The sequence below is a fragment of the Manis pentadactyla genome, chromosome 13 (genome assembly GCF_030020395.1).
Source record: "Manis pentadactyla isolate mManPen7 chromosome 13, mManPen7.hap1, whole genome shotgun sequence".
Lineage (NCBI taxonomy): Eukaryota > Metazoa > Chordata > Mammalia > Pholidota > Manidae > Manis > Manis pentadactyla.
In genome coordinates, this window is record NC_080031.1 from 106,661,171 (window position 1) to 106,685,716 (window position 24,546).

The following is a 24,546-nucleotide window of genomic DNA, read 5'->3' on the forward strand; positions in this document are numbered from 1 at the left end:
ATTCACACTTCCACCCGAATTAGTTGAGGTGCTTAAAGCGGATGATGTCACTGGTCAAACTGGTGGGTTAGAATGAATCGCACTGGCTGAATATGATCAGTGATTCACAGGCAAGTTGCTTGAACTTGAAATCAAGGGCGACAGCAAAGCCACTTTCTATTAATACTTCATTCTCTTCCTCACGTAGCTCAGGAGAGGGAAAGAAAACCCCTACGTGCAGGGCCACCTCACTCTCCACGAAAAAGACATTTTCTATGGGAAAAAAATGAGTCTTATTTTATATGATAACTGAACAATTGCAAATTTCCTGGCTTCTGATTACCAGTGAAGGAATAAATCTCTTATCACTTCTAAAATAATGGACACATGGAATTCAGCCTCTTTTCTGCCTAGAACCCATCATACTCAGATGCTGACAACGACTGCCCAGACCTGGTCTGAGGAGTTTATTCTGTGGGTCTCTTGGGTTTCCATAATAAGGGCTATTTTCTTGGAGCCAAATCAGAAAATGCGCATCTGGGTTTTCTAGGGCTGTTTCCATGGTGAGAGGAGTAAAGGGAGGCCACCCTTCTTTTCTCTCCCCAGTGGTTTTTAACTACAATGTCTATGTGATTTAATTTTACTCAAATTTGTCATTTCTAGTCTTTTCACAACATAGAGCTAGGAAATTGGAATCGAGTCAAGGTTCTCTTTGCTTCTCCACTGTCACCCTTATAATTAACAATTACTAATATTTATTGAAAGCTTTCTATGGACCAGACAATGTGTTAAATGTTACACATTCATTTACTCATTTATTTTCTTCTTAACAACCCTATGAGGCAGACTGTAATTATCATCGTTTTACAATGAAGAAAATAAGAGGCTAAGTAATTTGCCCGAGATCACATGGCTAATGAATTGAAAAAGCCTAGATTTAAACCAAGCACTGTCTGCCTTTAGAAAACCAAACTTCTCTCTGAAAGAGAAATAAAGGGAGACATTTTTAAAAATTACTATTTGTGGTCTCTTAAAATGGTTGTAAGTCAATTTAGTCAAGCCAAACTTACAAATGTTTCCTGTTTAATTTAAAAAAAATGAATATCTGACCGCCATTGCTTATCTCCTTCCAGAAGTTCCTCTTGCCTTTGATTTTTGGATAGGAGTCTTTCTACGAGGGACGTGGGTGGAAGTCTGCTCTTTCTTTTTAAAACTCATGTTCTCAATAATTCGGTAAAATCTGCCTAAGGGACACTTGCCAGCACCCGTTTTTGGCACCCCTGTGGGATACTAACTAGCAATTAACCAGAGAGGAAAAAAAAAATCCTGAAAAACAAAGAAAACCAGGATGAAATATTGAATGAAGATCATAGGAATATGTGACATGCACCGACTTGCTGCTCTGCACAGCGCCGCGCAGCCCCTCGGTTCTGGGAATGAGGCGTGGAGCCCCCGCGGGTCCTGACGCCCCCCAAGGCCCCCACACACTCCCCAGCCTCTGCCGCCAGCCCTTCCTCCTCCCCGTTGTGAGGTCCGAAGAAACACAGTCCAGATTATTTCGAAGTTCACCCATTAAAGCATTCCCCTCCAAATTAAAACAGAACAAAATAAATGTGAAAAAATGCTAATAAGCAAAAGGGAAATAAATGTGTGTAATGCTGATAAGCAAAGGGGAAATGAAATTAATCCCACTACTTGTATTTATGTTTTCCCCCCAGACCTTTTTCTACACACACACACAGACACACGAACATTTTTTTTCAAAGTTGGATCATACTGAATTTTTGTGACCTGAATATTCACTTTATAATGTAATCACAACAATATAGGCATTATAGTGAGCATTTATTATGTCCCAAGCACTTTGCTAAGTTTTTAACATTATGTCATTGGATTATCAAAGCAACCCTATAAAATAGGTTTTACTATTATTCTGATTTCATTGATTAAACAAACGATCATGGCTAGGGAGGTAGTGACATGGTCATAATCAGACAGCTAGTGGCTGGTATGGCATTAGGTTAAGCCCAAGCCTGGAAATATCTCCAGCCTGGAACACGTGTGGCGACGATAATGAAAGGACAATGGCTGACATTCACTGAGCTCTTCACTATTCTAAGTGCATATATTACGTCACTTAAACTAAAAACTACTCTGTGCGGTGGGTATTACTGTTATTCCACGTAATCTGTGCAGACTGAGAAGTTAAGCCCTTTGCCTAAGGTGGGGCTCGAATACAGTCCACAGGGTCTGACATCAGAGCCCCCCTTCTACCACTGCTCCGCTACTCCTCTGCTTCCAGCCGACAAACACCCCGCAGCCAGAACTGAACCCCCTCCTCGACTCCAGCGCCTGTGTCTTGACAACTGACATTCTGATTATTTTTCCATGTCCATCTACATAACTATCATTTCTAATGGCCACATGCTACGGAATTAGAAAGCTGCATCAAGATTTCTTTAGCCAATTCATTATTATGAAACATTAGACTGTTTCTCATTTTGAAATATGAATAAACCTGTGATAAAAATCCTGTTAGCAGCAATATGTCCTGACACTTATTTTCTTATGACAAATTCCCATTCAAAAATGTCTGGTCAACAGGTAGTGTATATATACCAATGCATTTCTCCCCTGAACCTCCGTGTGGATTTCTGCTCATGTGCTCTGGAAATGCCTGAGGACATTCACTTCCTTGCATTCCCACCAGGGCTGCACATCAATATCTTTGGTCTTCCCGAAAAGATCATTCAGAATGGTCCTCACTGTGACGTTAGAATTTCATTTCTTTGTCTACTTTTGTAAATTGCCTGTTCATGTTCTTTGCCATTTTCTATTAGGGCGTTAATACTTATATCTGATTCTGATATTTCTGGTTGATTATATAAAGAATTCTTGCCCTTTATATATTAGGAATATTTACTTATAATGTATCTTATGTGTTATAAATATGATTTCCTACCTTTTAGTTTGCTGTTGTTTTTATGGTATTATTACATAAAAAACGATTTTCTATCATCAACAAGCCATCAGTCTTTGCTTTATAGTTTCTACCTTTGGTGGCATTCTTAACAAGACCTTCTTATTTATTGTTAGACCTTAGATATTGTTACCTGGTATTTTTATTATTGTTATAGTTTCATTTTTTACTCATTCCAGTTATATAGCAGCTTGACTGAAGATACGTGGTAAGGGATCTGTTCTTATTTTTTGCTAGATTATTAAATGATTGTTTTGAGACCATGTATTAAATAAGACCCTTTCCATGCTGACTTGAAATATGTTCATCATAAACTAATATCTTTATGTGCTAGTATTTCTATCCTATAGACTTAAGTCTTTATTACTGTAGCTTTATAATGTAATTTAATACTTAGGATGAAGGTCTTTCTATTCTTTTTAAGAAAAAACTTTGTTACTCACACTTCTTTTGTGTAGATGAAATTTAGAATAATTTCTGTGAATTCCATGAATTATTTCTATTGTGTTAAATTTGTAGATTAGATCTGGGGTCCTTTCTTTATGTCCTGACCAGAATCTACTCTCCAGATGTTCTAAAATCTGAAAACCACATGATGGAAATCCAAAGAGCTAATAAACACATTAAAATGTGCTCAAGCTTATTAGTAATTAGGAGAATGCTGCTTTAAACCACAAGGAATGTTCTTTCACAAGGAATAGACTATTCCACACTCACTAGATTGGCAAAAAATCAAAAGGTCAGTTAATACCAAGTGTGGATAAGGAAACTGAGCAAAAGCAACTCTGGTGCATGGCTGGTTATAGCGTTAATCGGTGCTATCACCTTGGTGAATGGTTTGCATTATCCAGTGTATGTGAAGATACACACCCCATCTCCAGCAGTGTCCCCCCCCCCCCAAGGAAGGTACCCTACAGATGTGTGGACTTAGAGGAGCCTTTCATCTTACTTCTTACAGTTCAGGACTATACCTGGGAGCTGTGTTCATAATACTCCCAAGTTAAAATAACCCAAATGTGGTCAACAATAAGATAGGTAGGTGAATGACAGATATTCATATAGCAAACTAACTCTGTGCAGCAACTTAAATACCATTGAGCAAGAAAAGCAAGACACCAAAGAAAACAAGGAGAAAGATTTAACATATATGTACATATAACATTCATATTGCTAAAACAGGCAAAGCTCAAGTACTGTGTAGAAATGCATAAGTAGATAGTAAATCTATGTAGAAAGGCAAGAAAATCCCTAACATAAGTCCAGGATAGCAGTCACTCTGAGGATTGTCGGCAGGACAGGACATAGTGGCAGGGTCAAGATTCTGTGGCCTCACCCATGTAATGGTTACATGGCCATTTGCTTATAACTACTTGGTAAGTTCTTCCTTTGTGTTTATTTACTTCTCTGAATGTAGGTATCGAAATGCTTTAAAACCAAACAACTTAATTGATGGGTTTTTTTTTTAAGGAAACTTGGCCTCTCTCCACATCTCAGTGGAATCTTCTAGAAGGGTTGATGAAACTCTGTATTTCCCTGCTCTGGGCTCTCAGTTCTCTGAGGGATCAAAGAATTCCCATCTGTTATCTTTCTGCAGTTTGCCATGATTTTTTTTTAATGTTCTACCGAAAAAAAAAAGCTTAGTGCTTTTTGAATGAATACATATCTAAATGTTTTCATGCCAGAAAATAAAGTAAAAAAGAGAAAAAAGAGTACCGACAGAAAGTCCGAGGATGGTCCAGGAGGGCAGAGTACACAGCTTTCTTATAAAGTTCATTCTCTCAGGTGTTCTCTTGGCACAATGGTCTGTTTATCCCTCAAAATTCTCTGCAGCTACTCTTAGTAAGACGTCTGTCACCTGTCACCTGGGCTGTGAGACACGGATAAGGGAGAGTGGAAATGAAGTCCATCCAGTGTGCGGTGGCACCCAGGGGTCAAGGCCATTGCCTCCCAAACTTCCTGGGGAGCTGCACCTTGCAGAAAGGATGCCCTGAAGCATCGAAGGGGAATTTACCAGGCGGTGAGCCTACTCAGTCCTGCTACCGCACGCCTCTCACTGGCAGGCCAGTCCCGTAATTGGAAAATCAACATTCTACCTCTAAATGGATGTTAGCCACAGGATTTTACTTAGAACTTGAGTGCGCTGAACAGAGCAAACCTGTGAGTGCAGACCCCACGTTATACCAATTTCTTTTGCCCAGAGCCAGCACTTCACTACCAGAGACTTGGGTCAACTGAGCACAGCTTTTGACCAGGTACAATTCTCATCACTATGGGTGTTTACCTGTCTAGAGAGTGCCTAATTTTTTTGGAGCACTTTCCAAGTGCCAGGCACTATGCTGAGATTTTGGCATGTGTTATTTACTTTCTCACCTCTGTAAAGATTGCCTTCTTATTATTCCGGTTCTGCTGATGAGGAGTCTCCAGCTCAGCGAACGCACTCGGTCCAGGTCTCGGTGTGCAGCAAGGGCAGGCTTTGAACCCAGGAGGCACACAGTCCCAGAGCTGGGGACCGCAGCCGGTCCTGTGGAACTGACTCATCGCTGGTCATTCATTCTCTCTGCCAGGCTCAGTACTAGGAAGGCAGTGGCGCCGCTCTGTGCTTCATACTCCCTGCACCGCCCCTCAGGGGCTGGTGTGTTCTTGGAAGAGAATGTGGGAGCTTCCTGGTGTATCAAAATGCTTAGCAGGTGCATCACTAGGGGGCCCCCACTGGGGGTAGAATTGACTGGCTCTGTCCTCTGCTGGAGTCTTTTCAAATATCTATGTCATAACGTGCAAGTTTCCCCAGCTGACGTGGACCCTTTTATCTCCCAGAATGCTGGCCCTCTACTCCCACTCCCTCAGCCCCACACAGGCTGTAAACGCCACCCTTCCCTCTCATGGGCAATGCAGACGGAGAGCCAGTCCAGTGTGCAGGGCACCGAATCCGAGGCTACTTGCAGCAGTGATATGAATTCAGGGCCTCTGACACAGACTTTCCAAACCAGGACGACATATAACATGATCTCAGACTTCTTGGTTGTAGGGTCACCTGCCCACTTGAGGCTGGTGGGATCCAGTTTTGAATGAGCACACCATCTAAATAGGAAAAACAATTGTTCATGAGGTCAGTACCTGACTGTGTGTTGGTTGATGAATGAGGCTGTTGAGAGAGGTTAGAAAATTAGAGATTTTTGCCTGCTGTGAGCAATCTGGTGATGGATGATAAAGCTTCATAGAAGTGTTTATGATTCTTGCCCTGATAATTCGCCTTTGGAGGAACATGTTAGGCAGATAGATTTGTTAATATCTCAGGGAGTAAAACTCACCTAACATTTCTATATTTTCAGCACCTGAAATGTTCAACTCCAGAAGAGAAGCAGGCTACTCCTTTGCTGTTGACTGGTGGTCCCTGGGAGTGACAGCATATGAGCTGTTGAGAGGACGGGTACAGTAAAGTTGTACTTCTTTCTGGTTACTCTTATAGCAAGTTTCATTTTTAGAATGGATTTTTTTTTTGCTGAAAACCAAGCAGTCTCCTTGAGAGGTGAAAGCAACTATGCCCCGTGATGCTGGTAATCACCCCTGGGGTTTCTGCACACATTAATTCACTCTCCTATATACACAGCCAAGCATGTGAGTTAACATTAAATTATGCAGATAAAATTAAATAATATGGATATTATAATCATCCAGAGAGGAGAAATCAATGCACCACACTACAAATCTTGTGTAAATATATTTGTTTGTTTAAAGAAAATCATTGTGCAGTCACAGTCCAGGACTCTCAGACGTGCTCGCCCGTGGCGAGTGTGAATTATTAATACCACAATTCATGCCCTGTCTTGTTGGGTTCCTGTCATTTGGCTCCTGGATTCTGGGTTTAGTGGAGAACTAGAGTAGTTTCCTGTAGAAGTAAATGTTTCTTAAACTAAGAAAATACCAAGGAAGAATTTTGCCCTCATATTATTTTACCTCTATGGTAGTTCCCTGTGATCTCTTGTATTAACATTATCAGACTAATTTTTCTTTTATTTTCCTTTCTTTTTTTTCCCTTCAGAAAGGGGAACAAAAATTACTATAAGGTTGCTGAACTTATGTATTTATATAAATATATATTAAAGAACATATAAGTTGTCTAACAAATTTTAATTATACAACACAGCATCGTCACCCATAGTCACCAGGTTACACATTATTCAGACCTTGGTCGTCTTACAGCTGAAAGTTTATGCCCTTTGACCAACAGCCCCTGCTTCCCTCACCCCCAGCCTCTGGCACAACCTCTTTTCTATTCTGTTTCTATCAGTTTGGCTTGTGTTTTAGATTCCACATGTGAACGAGGCCATGCAGTGTTTGTCTTTGGCTTCTTCCATGTAACATATGCCTTCACGGTCCAGCCTTGTTGTGACAAAGAGCAGGACTTCGTTCTTTGTTATGGCTGAATAATATTCCATTTATATGCATACCACACTTTCTTTATCCATTTATTTGCTGTCAGACACTTAGGTTGTTTCCCTGTTTGGCTATTGTGAATAATGCTGCAATAAACATAGGAGTGCAGATTCATTTTCCTAAAGCACATATCTGACTTTTCATATTTAAAAAATTGTTGTTCCCAGTGCTTCACAGTCTAACACACACACACACACACACACACACAGTCTTCAGACCCCTGAGCTTGGCATTCTTTGCCCTTCAGGAGCAGGTGACCTTTTTGGATATTGCCCAGTATGAATGGCCCTGGCTGGCCATGAACTCACTTTGGCCTCTCTGGACCTCCTCCTTTTCCCAAAGCATCCCTTGAGCTTTTTTAACCTCTCATTCCTTTGCCATAAAGCTATTTCCCAAAGCAAGCCCTGTCCTTAAAAAATCACTTTTCAGATCAGTTTAGGAAGGGCTAAATTGAGTTTGAGTAAAGTGAAGGCTGCGCCTTAATCGCAGAGTTCTTCAGGATCTTTACATCCAATGAATGTCGATCATTTCTGAGGAAGGATGGACTATGAGACTCTCCCAAATTTCCTTCCTGGGGAAGGCCTTTCTCCAGGTCTTTTCTTATTCAAACCCTACCTATTCTTTATGGCCCATGACGACCTGGCACCTTCTCTGAGGAAATGTGCTGTGATGTCTCTGGCTGAAGTGACTTGAATATCTTTCAAATATTTATTACTTTATTTCTCTTATGACTCTTCTGGATTTATAATTATTGAAAATACAGAAAAGCACAAAAATGAAGGTAAAAATCAACTATATCCTCTGAGATGAAGTCCCAATTAAAAAATCAAATCCTCCTTTAACCTTCCAATCCACCTTTAGAATTAACAGTTTGCTGTTTTCTCTTCCAAAGCTTTTCTGCTCTTATAAGGATAATCTATTTTCCCACACGCATGTATATACATTATTGTTGTTCTATCAAAAATAAAATTAGTGCTTCACCTTTTTGTGGAGACCTTTTTCCACTTAAAGAGGTAAAATACAGAATGTTCTACATTAGAACGCCTCAATCTATTTAGCTTTTTAGGATTAAATCTATTTTGTAAAACTACTATCCTTGTAAATTTTTCCAGGTATATCAATTTTTATGTGTTTATCTCTTCTATATTCTTAGACTATAAATTTGTTCAAGGTATTTTATACATTTCAGTAATTCCCATAGGATTTAACTTTAAATAGTAATATAACAAATGCCTGCAGAATCGATGGAGGAACAAGTCACTGCAGACCAATTCTGACACATTCCAGGAAAAATGAGCCAGTGGGCCGTATGCAGTTATGTCTCAAAGTATAGCTGATCTGAAGAAATGGAACACCAGCATTTAATTACAACAGTCAACACAACTAAACCACAGAGGGAGGGCACTAAACCGTCACTCCCTCCACGTTGACAAATTCTTATTTACAGAAAAGCATATGCCTCAAAGAGAAATGTGCTTGAAAACATCCCTGTGGCTTCTGAGCTTGGTCACAGTCTTGATGAATGGGTCCCTTAGCTGTTCACCTGCTTTGCCACCTCTGTGTCTCTCGGCACCCATTGCCACTGTGAAGGCAAAGTCCACGTCTTCTCTAGTTTTGTGTTGTTCCCAAGTATTAGCTTAGGATAGGTTCGTGTATGATTCTGTGCTAATTGTACATCCTTAGCAGCAATTCTTTGCTTCTGTACTCCTAGAATAAGACTGTCACTCCAGCACCTCATTCTCTCTCCTCTGATGTTTTAGCTGTTCTACCTTCCTCCTTTTTTCATTCTCACTCTCAATTTACATGCTGCCTTATAATTTGATATGTCCTGTCCTTGCACACTGTGATTTTTTTCTTTATGGCATGCATTCCATTGATTTAAGTGTGTATGTGTGTGTGTGTACACTATATAATTATCTGTGGTTTCCCTAAGTAGACTACAGGCTGCATCAGTGTAACAATCCTGGCTGTCTGTTCTTCACTGTATCCCCAGTGTCCAGTAGACATGCTGGAGTGTCGTAGGCATTCAATAAATATTTGATAAATGATACATACATAACTCGGGTAGTTGATGAATTAGCTTGAATTTTAAAATGTAGAACTGGAAAAATAAGTTATTGTATAAGATAAGGGCAATTTGACTATTTTGAATTAAGTTGACAGGTCATGAGGATTTTTAAAAATATTAAATTTGGTCATATGGCCTTCTAAAATAATGATAAAAACACACGTAAACCAGTTGCTTATGGCATTCATCAGTTAATTTATTCATTTATCAAATGATTTTGTGTTTTTATATGTCTAAGAAAGAGTAGGTTTAGAAGCAGAATTGAAGAAGAAAAATAGAAAAAAACTTACACGTGCATACAACCCTGGAAGCTGAAGTCTTCCACACCTACCCAGACTCTTAATGGTGCACATGAAATGAATCATGAGTAGTGACCACAGCTCTTTGGCTAGTAAACAGCCAGCAAACTTTGATAGTGGTGAGCAGAGTGTTTGGTACCTTCTGATACTGAGCTACAGGGGTTATTTCCACTATATCATTACTGAGCCAAATGAATTAGCTAAGGTCCCTGATTTGGTCCTGAGGGAGAAAATATGTGGCAGGTGTTTTTAGACTCTGCATAAAAAAAAAAATTTGGACCATCTTATTTTCAGGGGGGGGTCAACTCCTCGTTCTTCATGGTGCCCTAGGAAACTGACCTTGACATCCGCGGAGTTAAGCCTTTTCCACGTCACCTTGATGGGTGACTCACCTTGCTGTCCACTCATCACATTTATATCCCTCCTTTTTACCCTTGCGTCAATAATAATAAAAATATCTCTCCTGCATTGTATCTAACATGTATTAGCCACTATATTGAGAACTTCCTATATATTATGTCATTTAATTTTCCCAGCGATCTCATGAGGTAGGTGCTGTCACAGACGGAGGAACTGAACCCCCAGCTGAATGACTCAGTTCAGCACTTGAGCTCAAACACTTATGCTACATCACCTTTTAATAAACTCCTCTCCTTCTCCCAATTCAGCTCATCAGTCCACAATCATGTATTTGAGTATCTGGACAGGGCCAGGCACTTGATAAATGTGCATATCCATGTTAACTATCTTATTGTTGGTTAATCTAACATGGAAAGTTTGCTCATTCAACAAACATGTGACTTGCATCTACTAGGTGCTAGGTGCCATGGACACAAGTAGGGATATGGTATAATCTCTGGCTTTCACGGGCTCACAGCTCACATTCAAGTCCAAGTCCCAGCCTTGCAGGTTTTTATGAAGTAGAGAAATTGATGCAGGTAAAGACTACCCTCTGGTGGACAGCTGTGAAACTCATAACAACGCCAGCGTTTTGTTCAATTTCCTTTCCCCAAAGTTAAAATATAGAAGACCTGGGTATCTCAGAAGTAAAGGAAGTCTTGCCTCAGTGTAAAAGTCTTCACCCCACTCCATAGACCTAGGAACTTCTAGCACTGGGGACTGGAACTGAAGTTTTCTAGGTGAATTTCTATCCTGAACTTAATTCACTATGATATAAAAAGTGAGGAAAGGGGTGGTAAAACTCTGGACCGCCTCATAATCAACACTTAAATAACAATTTTTAAAAACTTTCATTTACTGAGCACTTGTCCAATATTTTATGTAAATACTTACATAATGGACACCTTACAGAACAGTACCAAAATGACATCTCAGAGGAGGATTTAGCCCACTGGAATGTTTCCTCTGGCCCAGTGGAATTAGCAACTTTTAAAAATTCTGAGATTTCACAAGAAACTATGTATTTCTGGTATCTTTTTTTTTTTTTTTAAGTAGGAGATCTGGCAACAGACTGGACCGCATTTGCATATGGCAACACAGCAATCAGCTGGAAGGATTGTAAAATGACACTGAGATTCTACTGATTGACAATCTATCTTGGAAACATTTGCAACGCAAATTTTTTCTTTCACCTCATGAAAATAAAGACTTTTGTTTCTTTCCCTAAGAGACCATATCATATTCGCTCCAGTACTTCCAGCAAGGAAATTGTGCACATGTTTGAGACAGCTATTGTGACTTACCCTTCTGCCTGGTCACAAGAAATGGTGTCACTGCTTAAAAAGGTAAGGAGAAGGATGTATGACAAAAGAAAATGATAAAAAAGAAGCAGGCTGTCTGGCTTGACGTTAGAAGTCAGTATACATTATTGGAGGCAGTCATAGTGACATACATTTCCAGAGGGGGTATTGCAGCTGATAGCTTTCAAATAATGCCTCCGTTAAGGCAATGCATGGGTTCTTGTACGTCCCGAAGCCGTCTCAAACTCAGTGTGTCCAAAATGGAGTTCCCCTCTGTATATCCTGGTCTTTCTCCAATGTTCCCTGTCTCAGTGACTGACCTTCCCATCCATCCACTTATGCAAGCCGGGAACCAGAAGTCATTTCATCATACGCAGTCAGTCATACTCGTTCAGATTCAGTCCATCACCAGGTTCTGTGATTTGGTCTCTTAATTAACCCTGGAGTCTGTCACTTGCCTCCATCTCTCTGCTCTCTCTGCAATCCTACTGCCATCCAGTCTTGCCTCATAGCTGGTTTACCCACTATACTTTTTACACACTGCATTCCATTCTCCCCACCAGCCCATAGGGATCCATTCAAAGCAAAGTTCATTTTCATCTCATTGTTCTTAAAATAAAAGGTAAAATAAGTCATATGGCATTAAGGTTCTAATTACCCCGCAAGCCTTATTGTAGCCTGTTGTCCCCTTTTTGATCACACATAAGCTGCTTTGTCCTTTATTTGCTCTCCTCTTTCCTGTCTCCCTCCTCATCCTCACATAGTCTCTCTCACCACAGGGCCTTTGCATATGTTAGTCCCTCTGTCTGGAGCACTGCCTAGCTCTTCCAGCTCCCTCCTTTAGCTCTGTACTATGCAGGTCCATGACAAGTACAGAAATTGAGAGAAGCATTTAGACACTTACATAGCAATTAGATACTAGTGCTGACCATGAGCACCTGGTCAGTGGCCTCATCTCATTGAACAGGGTGGAAGCCCATATGATGATGTCAGGCTCAAATCGCAAGCTGCACACAGTATGGAGCTGCATACTGGCCATGGACAGGAAGACCACATATCGGTCTCAATGGATGGGAGATTAAAGCAAGCAAACAGAAATAATCGCCCATCCTGCGTAGGTCATTTGAGAAGCAGAGCTGTAGATCAGAGCCCAAATACCACATCCTTGGGGAGCCTCCCTCTGTTGCAAGTTTATGTGGCACTCTCTGTCCTCCACAGCATTGCTCATGGTTTGAAATGTGGGTGTGATTCCTGGGTCAGTGATCAGTGTCCTAAGCTGGCGGGGCAGGGACTGTGTGGGGCTTGCTCACCATCTTGCAAGGAGACTGACGGGGGGCAGAATCTGGTATTGAATAAGCAACGTCCATGACTTTCACCAGACCTTCAGGGTGCCCGTGTTTGCCTGAAGGGCTGAACAACTTTGCAGGCGCTCAGTAGTATGTATTGAGTGATCACGTTAAAGAGAACGTGTAGCCTGGTGTCCGCCAAGGAACAGCCCTTGACATCAGGGCAAACAAGGTACTGGGGGACTTTGAGAGGGTGCAACTGCTGTGAGCTTGGCTTTTTCTGAAGAGAGAAAATTGTACAGGTTGTGGCTGGTCAAGGAAAAGAGCTCTGAGGGCTAAGGATTCACACCTGCATCTCTTGTCTTTGGGGCCAAGTTTCTGATTTGGAATAGGGATGCTGTCACGGTAATGTCATCGATGAAGAAGGTGGGGAGTCCTTGTCCATGATCAGCTTTGCCTCCGTTTCCATACAGCCCCCTTCCGCCCCCACCCCCCGTGACAGCTGACGGTCCAGGCCCACTGCCTCCCAGAGCACCTCGGGTGGCACCGGCATTCCCACCTGAGCCCCAGGACGGGCGTGACAGTGACCCTGAAGTGGTGAAGGGAGCAGAAACCTTGGATCCCAGTCAGCAAATCCCAGACCTGCACCCCATAACCTTAGTTACACCATCTCTGTGTCATGCCCAGTGTATCTGGATTAGTTGTATAAACAGCTAAAATTTACATGGGGAAGTACATTCCATTTGTAAAGATGAATTCTAAAAATTCACCACCTCATATGAGCAGACCTTCTCTTAGGCATTTTATATGCATAGCCTTGCATAATTCTAGGAGCCGCCTTTTGAAATAGGTTCTTATCCCTCTTTACAGATGGGTAAACAGGTTTGGAGAAGAAACTTGCCCATAGTAAGTAGGGAAGTCAGGAATCAAAGATGTGTGGGCCTCAGTAAGACAAGCTATTTTCATGCACTACATTGCAAAAACCTATTTGCGATTCATTCTAAGCATGTGGTATCCACAATATTTATGTATGCATTATCTACATTATTTGTTTACAGGGTTAGGGGAGGGGCACACTGCCTTGTGTCCTCCAATCCTACACTTGAAAACTTTTAGAGGGAATTTGTATGCCTGTTTGCTCCCTGCTTTGATCTTCCTCGTGATCTTGATGTTTGTGTTCCATTGGCAGCTACTTGAACCTAATCCAGACCAACGATTTTCTCGCTTGTCTGACGTTCAGAACTTCCCGTACATGAGTGATATGAACTGGGATGCAGTTTTGCAGAAGAGGCTCGTTCCGGGTTTTATCCCTAATGTGAGTCGATCCTAACAAAACCATGATGACCTGTTGTTGTTGCACACTGTTCCGTGTGCCAGGTGTGCACACTGGTGTTGTAAGACAGCCCAAATTCCTATTTGATAGACAAGAAAACGGAGGCACACACACAGGGTGAATTGGCCACCAAAGGTCACATGGCTAGTGAGTGGCCAAGCTCGGGTTCTAACCGTGGCTTATCTGTGTCTGGAATCCTAGCCTGTTACCATTTTTGGGGGGCACGCATTTACTGGAAAGCCCTACTCTTCCAAAGAGTCCTTCCCAGGATTCTGTGGATTGAAAAACAACGTTTCCTCTAATTCCAACGATGTAGAAATTTGTATCCTTGGAGTTCTGTGAGTCAAAGCATTGAAAACTGTTGGAGTCACGGTGAGGTGTTTATTTTTACCTTTCACCCTCCTCCTTTGGTAGTTCTAGGCCAGAGAGCTGTATCCTAAGCACTAATAGCCAAAGGGAAGTACTTCCCACTGGACGACTCCCTGGCCTGCGGACCTCAGTGGCCTCCTGCAGACTGCCAGTAATATCCGGAGTCCAGAAACTTCCACCAAGCGACCCAAGTGAGGCCTTAGCTTCTTTCTTCCACAGCCTGATTCTGTACTTTTTGTAGACAGATTGGCCAGACAATGAGCTCCTAAAGAGGGCTGTAGAGACAATTCAGAGTTCTCTGTTCTTAAGCCCACGGAAGGCACTTGCTGTGGGCTTAGGGGAGTGCGGTCCTTTATGTGCAAACAGCAGAGGGAGATGCCCAGATGGGCGGGTTGGGGGAAAGTGCCCAGTGAGAGAAGCAGCAACAAGGCAGGGGTGGGATTCCAGGGTGTGGAGCTGCTCCCCCACGGAGAAGCAGGATGGGAGGGGTCCAGGACTTACCCGGCCACTTTGCAGGGCCCAGCAGAAGCGGCTTGTACGGAGGTCGCTGCGCGATGCCCTGGTGATCTAGGCATCACCTCCTGCTGTTCACACTCTCCCCTCGGCGCACCCACCCCTCAGTCAGCCAGCACCCCACACTACAGTCAGCCAGCACCCCACCCCTGCAGTCAGCCAGCACCCCACACTACAGTCAGCCAGCACCCCACCCCTGCAGTCAGCCAGCACCCCACCCCTCAGTCAGCCATCAGTGCCGCCTCAAGGAAAGGTCTGTGTATGGTTCTCCAGCTTTACTGTGAACTCGAATCATCTGGGAGCCTGTTTAAAATGATGTTTCCTGGGCCTCGTGTTCAGAAACATTGATTCTGGAGTTCTGGTTGGGGAACTGAGAATCTGAACAAGCTCAGGTAATTCTGCTCTACGTGATTGTTAGAACACTCTTTGAGAAATATAACCCCGAAGTTTAAACTTTAGAGAAATAATTATAGTTTGATTTCCTTTCCAACTCAGTGAGGGCTCATTGGGAGTTTAGAAAAACAAAGTATAAAATCAAAGAATATGAAAAACAATGCTGACCATAAATTATCTAAACCTTGGAAGTGGGAATCCAAGCTTATCATTCTTGGACGGCTCAGTTAGGACCAAGCGATGTTCTCCATATTCGGTCTGGTGTGTTCTGAGAAGGGGACAGGGATCTGAGGAGTGAGCCGACCTGTCTTCCTTGCAGAAAGGCAGGCTAAACTGCGACCCCACCTTTGAACTTGAAGAAATGATTTTGGAGTCCAAACCTCTTCACAAGAAAAAGAAGCGTCTGGCAAAGAAGGAGAAGGAGATGAGGAAATGTGATTCCACTCAGGTGAGCAGGTCCCAGCCACACTCAGGGGCACGGGACTCTGGGACAGCTGCAGTTTGTCTGAGAGCTCCTGGTGGGGGCCCTCAGCAGCCCGACTGTGCAGCTCTGAGAATGCACACAGGCCTCTGACATGCTCTCGATGCTCTGCATCTCTCTGGTCCCCAGAGGCACTATATTCTTTAAAGGTCAGTTAGTCAAAGTGCACATCCCCTTTGTTCATAGAACTAGCCTCTTGCCAAATTCCCACCCTATGTGTTTTCAAGGGTCCTCCGAGGAATGCTTAGCTGGGCCACAAACCCATCTTACTGATTTTCACTGCAACTGTCTTCCTCCTAAGGGTCTGTTCCTCCTGTCATAACCAACTGGTTTCTCCAGAATTACTCCTTCCTTTGCCCCTGTAGAGCTTGCTTATACAGGCTCCTCTGTTACCAGGCCCCAAAATGTATACAAGAAGAAATAGAAAATCTGAACAGAACAATTATTAGTAAGGCAATTGAATCAATAATTAAAAATCTCCCAGCAAAGAAAACACCAGGACCAGATAGCTTCACTGATGAATTTTACCGAACAGTTAAAGAGTAATTAACAACAATCTCTCTCAAGCTCTTCCAAAAAAAAATCTAAGAGGAGGGAACACTCATTTATGAGGCCAGCATTACCCTGATACCAAAGCCAGTAAAGAACAGTACAAGAAAAGAAAACTACAGGCCAACGTCCCTGATGAATACAGATGCAAAAATTCTCAATAAAATATTAGCAAACCAAATCCAGCAACAAACTAAAAGGATCACTCACCATGACCCAACAGGGTTAATCCCTGGGATGCAAAGATGTTTCAGTGTATGCAAATCAGTAGATGTGCTACATCACAACTGAATGAAAGAGAAAGATCATACGATCTCAATAGACACAAAAAAGCATTTGACAAAATCTGTACATTCATGATAAAAACTTATCACATTAGGTATAGAAGGACCATAACTCAACATAATAAAGGCCATATATGACAAGCCCACAGCCAACATACTTGATGCTAAAAGGTCAGGAACAAGATGGGAACAGGAAAAGTCAGAAACTCACTACTCCTATTCAACATATGAGGGAAGCGAAGCCCTAGTCGGAGCAATCAGGCAAGAAAAGATGTAAGAGGCATCATCTGGAAAGGAGGAAGGATATTTGTTTCTATTTGCAGATGATATGATTTTATGAGATGAAATGATACAGAAAAAATCCTAAAGACTCTGCCAAAAAAATGATTAATGTAATCAACAAATTCAGTAAAGTTGCAGAATACAAAATTAACATACAAAAATCAGTAGCATTTCTATACAATGAATTATCTTAAAAATAAATAAGGAAAATGTTCCCATTTACAATAGCATCAAAAACAATAAAATACTTAGAAATAAATTTATCCAATGAGGTGAAAGATCTCTGCACTGAAAACTACAAGACATTGATGAAAGAAATTGAAGACACAAATACACGGAAAGGAATCCCATGTTCATGGATTGGAAGAATTAACATTGCTAAAATGTCCATGCTACCCAACCTATCTACATAGTCAGTGTAATCCCTATCAAAATTCAAATGGGATTTCTTTTACAGACATAGAAAAAAACAATACTAAAATTTATAGGACACCACAAAAACCCTAAAACGCAAAATCAATACGGACAAGAACAATATGAGAAGCATCACTCTTCCTGATTTCAAGGTATATTATACAGTGATAGTAATCAAAATAGTATGATACTGGCATAAAAACAGGTACATAGACCAATGAAAGAGAACTGAAAGTCCAGAAATAAACTCATGCATATACAGTAACTAATATTTGATAAGGGAGCAAGAATATTCAATAGAGAAAAGGCAGTCTCTTCAATAAATGGTACTGGGAAAATTATATATTCACATGCACAAGAATGAAACTTCTATAGAACCTATTATAAACCACATGTAAAAGTTAACTCAGAAAGGATTACAGACTTAAATATAAGACCAGAAACCATAAAACTAGAAGAAACCACAGAACAAAAGCTCCTTGATGTGGGTTTTAGTAATGATTTTTTTGGGTATGAAACCTAAAGACCAAGCAGCAAACTAAAAAGCCTCTGCATAGCAAAATAAATAATCAACAAAATGAAAAAAAAAAGTATGGAATCGGGAAACATTGCAAATCATATATCTGATAAGGGATTAATATGCAAAATATATAAAGAACTCGTACATTTGAATAGCAAAAAAACATATAATCCAATTAAAAAATGGGCAAAGGACCTGAATAGATATTTTTTTTCCAAAGAAGATATATGAATGTGAATGGCCAACAGGTACCCAAAAAGGTGCCCAGCATCACTAATGATCAGGGAAACGCAAATCGAAATGACAATGAGATATCATCTCACGCCTATTAGAATAGCTATCATCAAGAAGACGAGAAACAAGGCGAGGATGTAGAGAAAAGTGCAGTGTTGGTGGGAGTGCAAATTGATGCAGCTGCTCTGGAAAATTGCATGAAAGTTCCTCAAAAGACCAAAAACAGAACTATCGTATGGTCCAGTGATTCCACTTCTGAGGCCATAGCCAAAAGAAACGAAAACACTGTGTCAAAGAGATGTCTGCACCTCCATGTTCTCAGCAGCATTATTTACAGTAGCCAAGACACGGATATAACCTAAATGCTCATCAACAGATGAATGGATGAAGAAGTTGTGAGATATATGTATTTATTTTTACCAATTTATTTTATATACATTATAATTTCTATTTATTTCTATTTTATTATTATATTTAATCAACGGATTTATTTATATACAATGTTAATATATCAATAAATTTGTTTTTATTTTTCTTTACATACACAGTGGAATATTATTCAGTCCTAAAAAAAGAAGGAAATCCTACCATTTGTGACAGTATTGATGAGACCATCATGCTAAGTGAAATAAGTCAGAGAAAGACAAATACTGCATGATCTCACTTATATGTGGAATCTAAAAACAAACAAAAGCCTTCACCAAAAACAAACTCTTAGGAAAAGATACCAGATCTGTGGTCACCAGAGGCAAGGGGTGGGGAGGGGAGGATTGGATGAAGGGGATTAAAAGATACAAACCCCCAGTTGAAAGATCAGTAAGGGCCAGAGAGATGACGTGCGACATGGTGACTATGGCTGACACTGCGGTGGTATGTTTGAAAGCTGTTAAGAGAGAGTAAATCCTCAGAGTTTTCATCATAAGGAAAAAATACATCATCTAAATGAGATGATGGGCATTAACTAAAGTGGCCTGGTGATCATTTTACAGTGCAGGGGAGTCAAGTCATCATGCTGTGCACCTTAACCTCATACAGTGCTGTGAGTCAATCAGAGCTCAATAAAACTGGGAAAAAGGAACACTTGTAATAAATGTGTTTCTAAGACTGCTGTTGCAGGCTGTGTAATAAGTCATTTTTTCCCTAAAATCCTGGGGTAAAACTTCTGCTCCCAGGATCCCTATCAGATTATGTTTATCCCATAGTGTCACCTCCCCCATGACTGATCCTGGAAGCCCTCAGGGTCACAAACACCCCAGCGTGAGAATAAGCATGAGGTTTGCCAGAGCCTCCATCCCTACGCTTGCTCCCCTCTCTGCTTCGCTGAAATTTCCTCTGCTTTTTATAGTTTTCTCTCCTCTCATCTAAACATTCACTCAGGAAAAAATTAATTCTCCAGTACTTGAGGACCTAGTATTTGCTAGTTCCTAGATTCAAAAAAAATGAATGACTGATATTTTTTCCTCAGAGAAGTAATTTTGGAAGTATTTTGTTGCAAATTTTTAAAACATTTGATCTGGATCTGACACTGTCCTGGCTCTGATTATAATTTTGGGGGGTTAAAATCTTCTGATTCTGTTGGAGAAGTCAGTAACAGATTTGAAAGTTGGAGCAGTACAGTGTCGAAGCAAATGTTTGCCATACCTGTGAGAAAGTCCCAAATAAAGCAGGCGCTGCTCACTGCGACAGAAGCAGTTCATCAGCCCCAGCACGGCTGCCGAGGGGGGCAGTCTGTTAGAACTCAGTGTGGAGGCACGTCCCTGGACTATTGACCAAATCCAAGTAGAGCCTCCAGGCCTCTTCCAGGAGGGCCAGGAGATGAGAGGCGAGCAGCCACCAGCTCCGGGAAGCCTGGCCCCCAGCCTCCTCGAAGCTGTGGTTTCTCCGTGGGCTACGTTGGCTGACAGACCTCATGTTCACAAACCATAACGTTACCTTCCTGGCTGGCTCGTTGTAGAGGGCAGGGCTGACGTGTGACCAACCTCTTGCTGCTTCTTACCTGTTTCCTTCTTATTCTGGCCGGGGTCTCAGTCTTGCCACAGACTTTCAGATAGCATCCACCTTGAAGATACAATGGCAGTTTTTATGATCTGGGTCATTCAGTGAACAGAGAACAGGTTATTGGCTGTTGGCGGGTCCCCACTGGTCTGCTAACTGTACCCCTGTCTTTTTCTCCGTGTTCACCTGGAAGATGTGCCTTCTTCAAGAGCATCTTGAATCCATCCAGAAGGAATTCATAATTTTCAACAGAGATAAGTAAGTAACTCCTGGAAGAACAGCAACCCAACAAATAATAGTGTTTCAGCCAGGCTTTATTTGCAGAGCCTTAATATATTTTGAAACATTTTTTATTCTTTCTAATTACAAAAATGATTTACACCCATAATAGAACATCTGGAAAAATTCAGAAACCATTTTTATCTTGTAAGAGCTTCCAAAAACTTCAACAGGTGAATTAGCTTAGCATCGAGATTTTGTTAATGGGAAGGGCAGAGGAAATGGGGCTTAAACATTTTAAATGAATGATGTTTTTAAGTTTCCCTTAGTTCATGCCTCTTTATTAAATTGTTGGGATTAACGCTGTCACTCCGAAGCTTGAATCTTTTCTTTTTCTTTTCAATGAATAAACCCTCTGTTGTTGTTGTTGTTTTTCCTTTTAAGAGTAAAGAGGGACTTTAATAAAAGACAAGCAAATCTAGCCTTGGAACAAACCAAAGACCCACATGAAGAGGATGGCCAGAATACCAACCTGGGGAGTCCTCGGGACTTCTGATTTCCCTGCCGGAACTGCTGACAGGCCCTGCCTCCTCACACCTCACGCACCTTAGAAAACGTGAATGAGCACCTTTGGAAAGAGGCAGCATAACACAGCGAAGAGAGTCCCAGGCCCTTGGGGTCTAGTTTCCCACTAATTAACTGTGTGATCTTGAGCAAGTCACTTAACCACTTTCTCTACTTTGGTTTATTCATCTAAAACGAAAGGGTTATACTAGAAGGACTCTACTCTGCCTCTTTACTGCTACCATTCTGTCATTCTAAACAGGTTTTATTTTTATTTTAAAAGGGATATTTGGATGTAGATCTAATTTTCCACTCCTTCTAATCACACTGTGACAAATGAACAAAGGGACGTAGGTGGGTGATTGAGGGAGGCGCTTCAGAGCTCAGAAATTTCAGAGGTCAGAATCTCCCAGCCTGACTGAATAGGCACAAGGAATTCAATCAGGAAGAAATGAACGAGGACAGATTAGAAGGAGCCAGGTTTATGCAGGCTTCCCAGGGGTGGGCTGGAGGCAGCACACCCTATCGGCCTGTATCGGCTAGCAAGAGCCTGCTGCCTGTCCGTCCCAACACCCGGGTCACAAAATTGCGATTGGTGATGATGGGAGTATTTACACCACGGCAAGTGGCAAACGCAGCAAATGCTACAAATGCTTGTTTCCCTTCCTAGCAAGCCAGTTGTTAAGTATTTATTTGCACCTTTTTTCAGTAAGAATGTTGAGAGCTGATTGTCCTTTTAAGACTATCAGAGACCTATGTCCAGAGAGGAACAAGAAAGAATATTGTCACATCAAAAACATGTCCACCTTGTAGTACAGTGAAGTTGTATCTTACGCAGGAGTTACAGTCTTAGAACGGAAGGTGAATTTGGAGGATAGTAGTATTTACCCTTGAAAAGTCTCTCGAATTACCTGTAACATATGGTGGGGATCTCTTCTTCGTGAAGCCCAGGAGAGTGAACCACCTTCCACAATGAACAGGTCACTGTTTGGGGTTCGTTTTGATTTTGTCTTTTGTTTTTACTTTTGGTTTCATTTTTGGCTACTATCAGATAAACCAAAATGTTGGACAAATTGTACCTAAGCCTTTAAACTAGAACTGCACTTAGAGCTACGGGCTGCCCCCCCATCTGGGAGGCCTCAGGCCCAGGAGGCCGCCGAAAGCAGCAGCAAGGCTGACCTACACTTGCTGCGAGAATGGCGAGCATTATTGCCTAGTTATTTAAAACGTGATCGATGTCTCACTATTCTGCCTTCTATTCTATTTATTTATTTGCCTCAAACAATTCACCGAAGTGAGACGTGCGTGTGCTCTAACTGCACCGTCCTGAGACAAGGATCTTGGCTGAGGGACTCGGGCAATTCATGGGCGCCTCTGCATGGGGAGTCGAGAAGCCAAGGGGCTTCATGGGGGGCTGCTTTAGCCTCTCGGCCACTCAGATCCCCCAAACCTTGTCCTCACTGTGCAGAGTGTGGGCCTCTCCAAGGGCGCAGTAAGCTGACAGCAGGCAAGCCCAGACTGGCACCCATCTGGGAAAGCAGACACATGGAAGTGGGCAGAGGCAACAGCTGCAACTGCCTGCCACCCCAGACCTTCCAGGAGCGAGGTGCCGCTGGGGCAGTGATCGTGGGCAGAACGCCAGCGCTGGGCTCTAACTGGGCACTTCGGTTTTCTGCTCACTGGGCTAATAGGCCCAGGATTTCTGGCAGAGCTGTGACGTAGCGCCTCTCTCCTTTAAAAGCAGCTGTATTTTGTTAGGAATTAAAGCAGCTCTTTTGCTCTGTGTTTTCTTTTTCTGCATTTCCCACACATTATTTGTCTGTGCTGTTTTTTTCCCCAACACTGTAAACTCTTAAGCACTTGCCCTGACTCGGCTTCACGAGGGGGGATGGACTGAAAAGAGCAAGAAGGTGGGCAGCACTTGCTGCCGGCCGGGAGCCCCGGGGTGTCAGGGGCCACCTGCTGGCCACCTCCCATCTTTCATTTGACTCAAGCCCTGAAGTGCTCTGCACTGACGTCGCCAGTCCCAGCTCCTCCTCTGGCTGTGACCCCGTGTGGGTCATCCCGAAGGAGAGACTTTGGGAAACACTTAGCAAAGGGCAGTGGATCGGTGGGCTGTCCGCTGGGATGGGGGCTCATCATTCATGCCCCTTCGCGCCTATGCAGTTTATGATGGGACTGGATTACAATCCAATACAGCCTCTGTAGTCGGAAGCCCTGGTTTTTACCTCCAGCGAGCTGCTTCTGTGCCCGAAGCACCCCCGTGGTGTTCAGGAGCCACGATGGCCTGACTGCAGGGCACAGCCTCAGGGCAGGAAGACGGATTTCCGATCCACTCAGCTTGTGAGCATGCCTAGGGAAACCCCACAATGGGTTTCCAGTTAGGAAAGACAAAGCGTGGCGTCTCCAGCAGTCCAGGACAGCTGATTACAGGTTATAACCGATCATAACTCCCACCAGCGCACATCAGGACTAAAAAGTTGTCCAAAAATTAAAAAGGATGCCTAAATCCTTACCAGAGATGCTGAAATCAGATCCTTTAGTTTTATTCCATAAGATGGGCTAAAAGTGACTGTCCTACTGAGTGGAACACGTCTCATCTAGATTTGTGACAACCAAGGCTCAGGGCTAAGAATTTTAGAGAACAGAGTGGCTAGGGCATCCTTTCGTCCGGCATTCCTAGGATCTGTTTCTTCCAATAGTTTCCTCGCTGACCTGGGTGGAGCATCTGATAAGCCTGAGGTTTTAAGGAGCAGAAGCATCCCGGGTCTAATGCTCTCACCCGCCATGAGGGCCCCCACCCTGGGGCAGCCGGTGCCCTCTTGGGGAGGAAGGGAGTGCTGTGCTGCTGGCTGGAGTCGCTGGAGGGCAGGGCGTGCAGTGCACGGCCCCACTCAGTCGGTTAGGGGGATTTAATTAGTGGTTAAGCATCTTCTGGTAAGTTCTAACTAGACATGCCTAGACTATTCCATCACAGCTCTTCCAGACTGATGGACACGTGACTAGGGAGAAGGAACGCTAACACAGCCAGCAGGGACCAGCCTTTTTCTACTTTTAGCTGGTGTGGCAATGTTAAGGCTTTAATTCTTCGAAAGCTGAATGAAAAGGAGAGTGACTTCACTTCAGCATCCAGTCGTCCTGTGCTTGGTCTACACCACTCCCCGTTTCCCACTGTCCGCCTGTGACTGCCTTTCTGACAAGCTCGGTGTGTCTGGTACTAAACACTGACATTAAAAATTCAAAATTCTGTTATCTGTGCTGCTGTGAGCAGGCAGCCCTTGGATGGGACATGTGCTTCTGTTGAGTGTAATATATATAAAGTAAATGTGCCTCTGTGTATTAAAATGTCTTCTGTGTACTGTAAGCCACTGGCCCCTCGTGGAACTGTTTGCCTCAAGGTCGTGGCTGCCCGAAGTCACTGTTCTTGTTTGCATTTCCCACCGTGACCAAGCCCTTTAGAGACAAGCTGGTGTTAGAGATGGTGCTCTAGAGCCATGGAATGCAGCAGTTTAATTGACCCACATGGATAACAACCAACAACTGACCCTGTAAGCATTTCATTCACACCTTAAGGAGCACAGCCCCGAGCTGCAGATTTTCCTCTCACTGGGACCTTGAGCCCACAGCCAGCCAAGGCACCTTTGTCCAGC

General features: G+C 42.6%; 1 protein-coding gene across 1 annotated transcript in view; it reads left to right on the top strand.

The window, feature by feature from the left end:
- STK32A (serine/threonine kinase 32A) overlaps nucleotides 1–24,248 on the top strand; it is a 108,095-nt gene extending 83,847 nt beyond the window's left edge. The window contains exons 8-13 of the mRNA XM_036894647.2: nucleotides 6,289–6,386; nucleotides 11,389–11,505; nucleotides 13,936–14,061; nucleotides 15,674–15,802; nucleotides 20,307–20,371; nucleotides 20,777–24,248. Coding sequence (XP_036750542.1) covers nucleotides 6,289–6,386; nucleotides 11,389–11,505; nucleotides 13,936–14,061; nucleotides 15,674–15,802; nucleotides 20,307–20,371; nucleotides 20,777–20,888 — 647 coding nt within the window. The 3' untranslated portion in view covers nucleotides 20,889–24,248. The remainder of the gene's footprint in view (nucleotides 1–6,288; nucleotides 6,387–11,388; nucleotides 11,506–13,935; nucleotides 14,062–15,673; nucleotides 15,803–20,306; nucleotides 20,372–20,776) is intronic.
- Nucleotides 24,249–24,546: the final 298 nt, after the last annotated feature.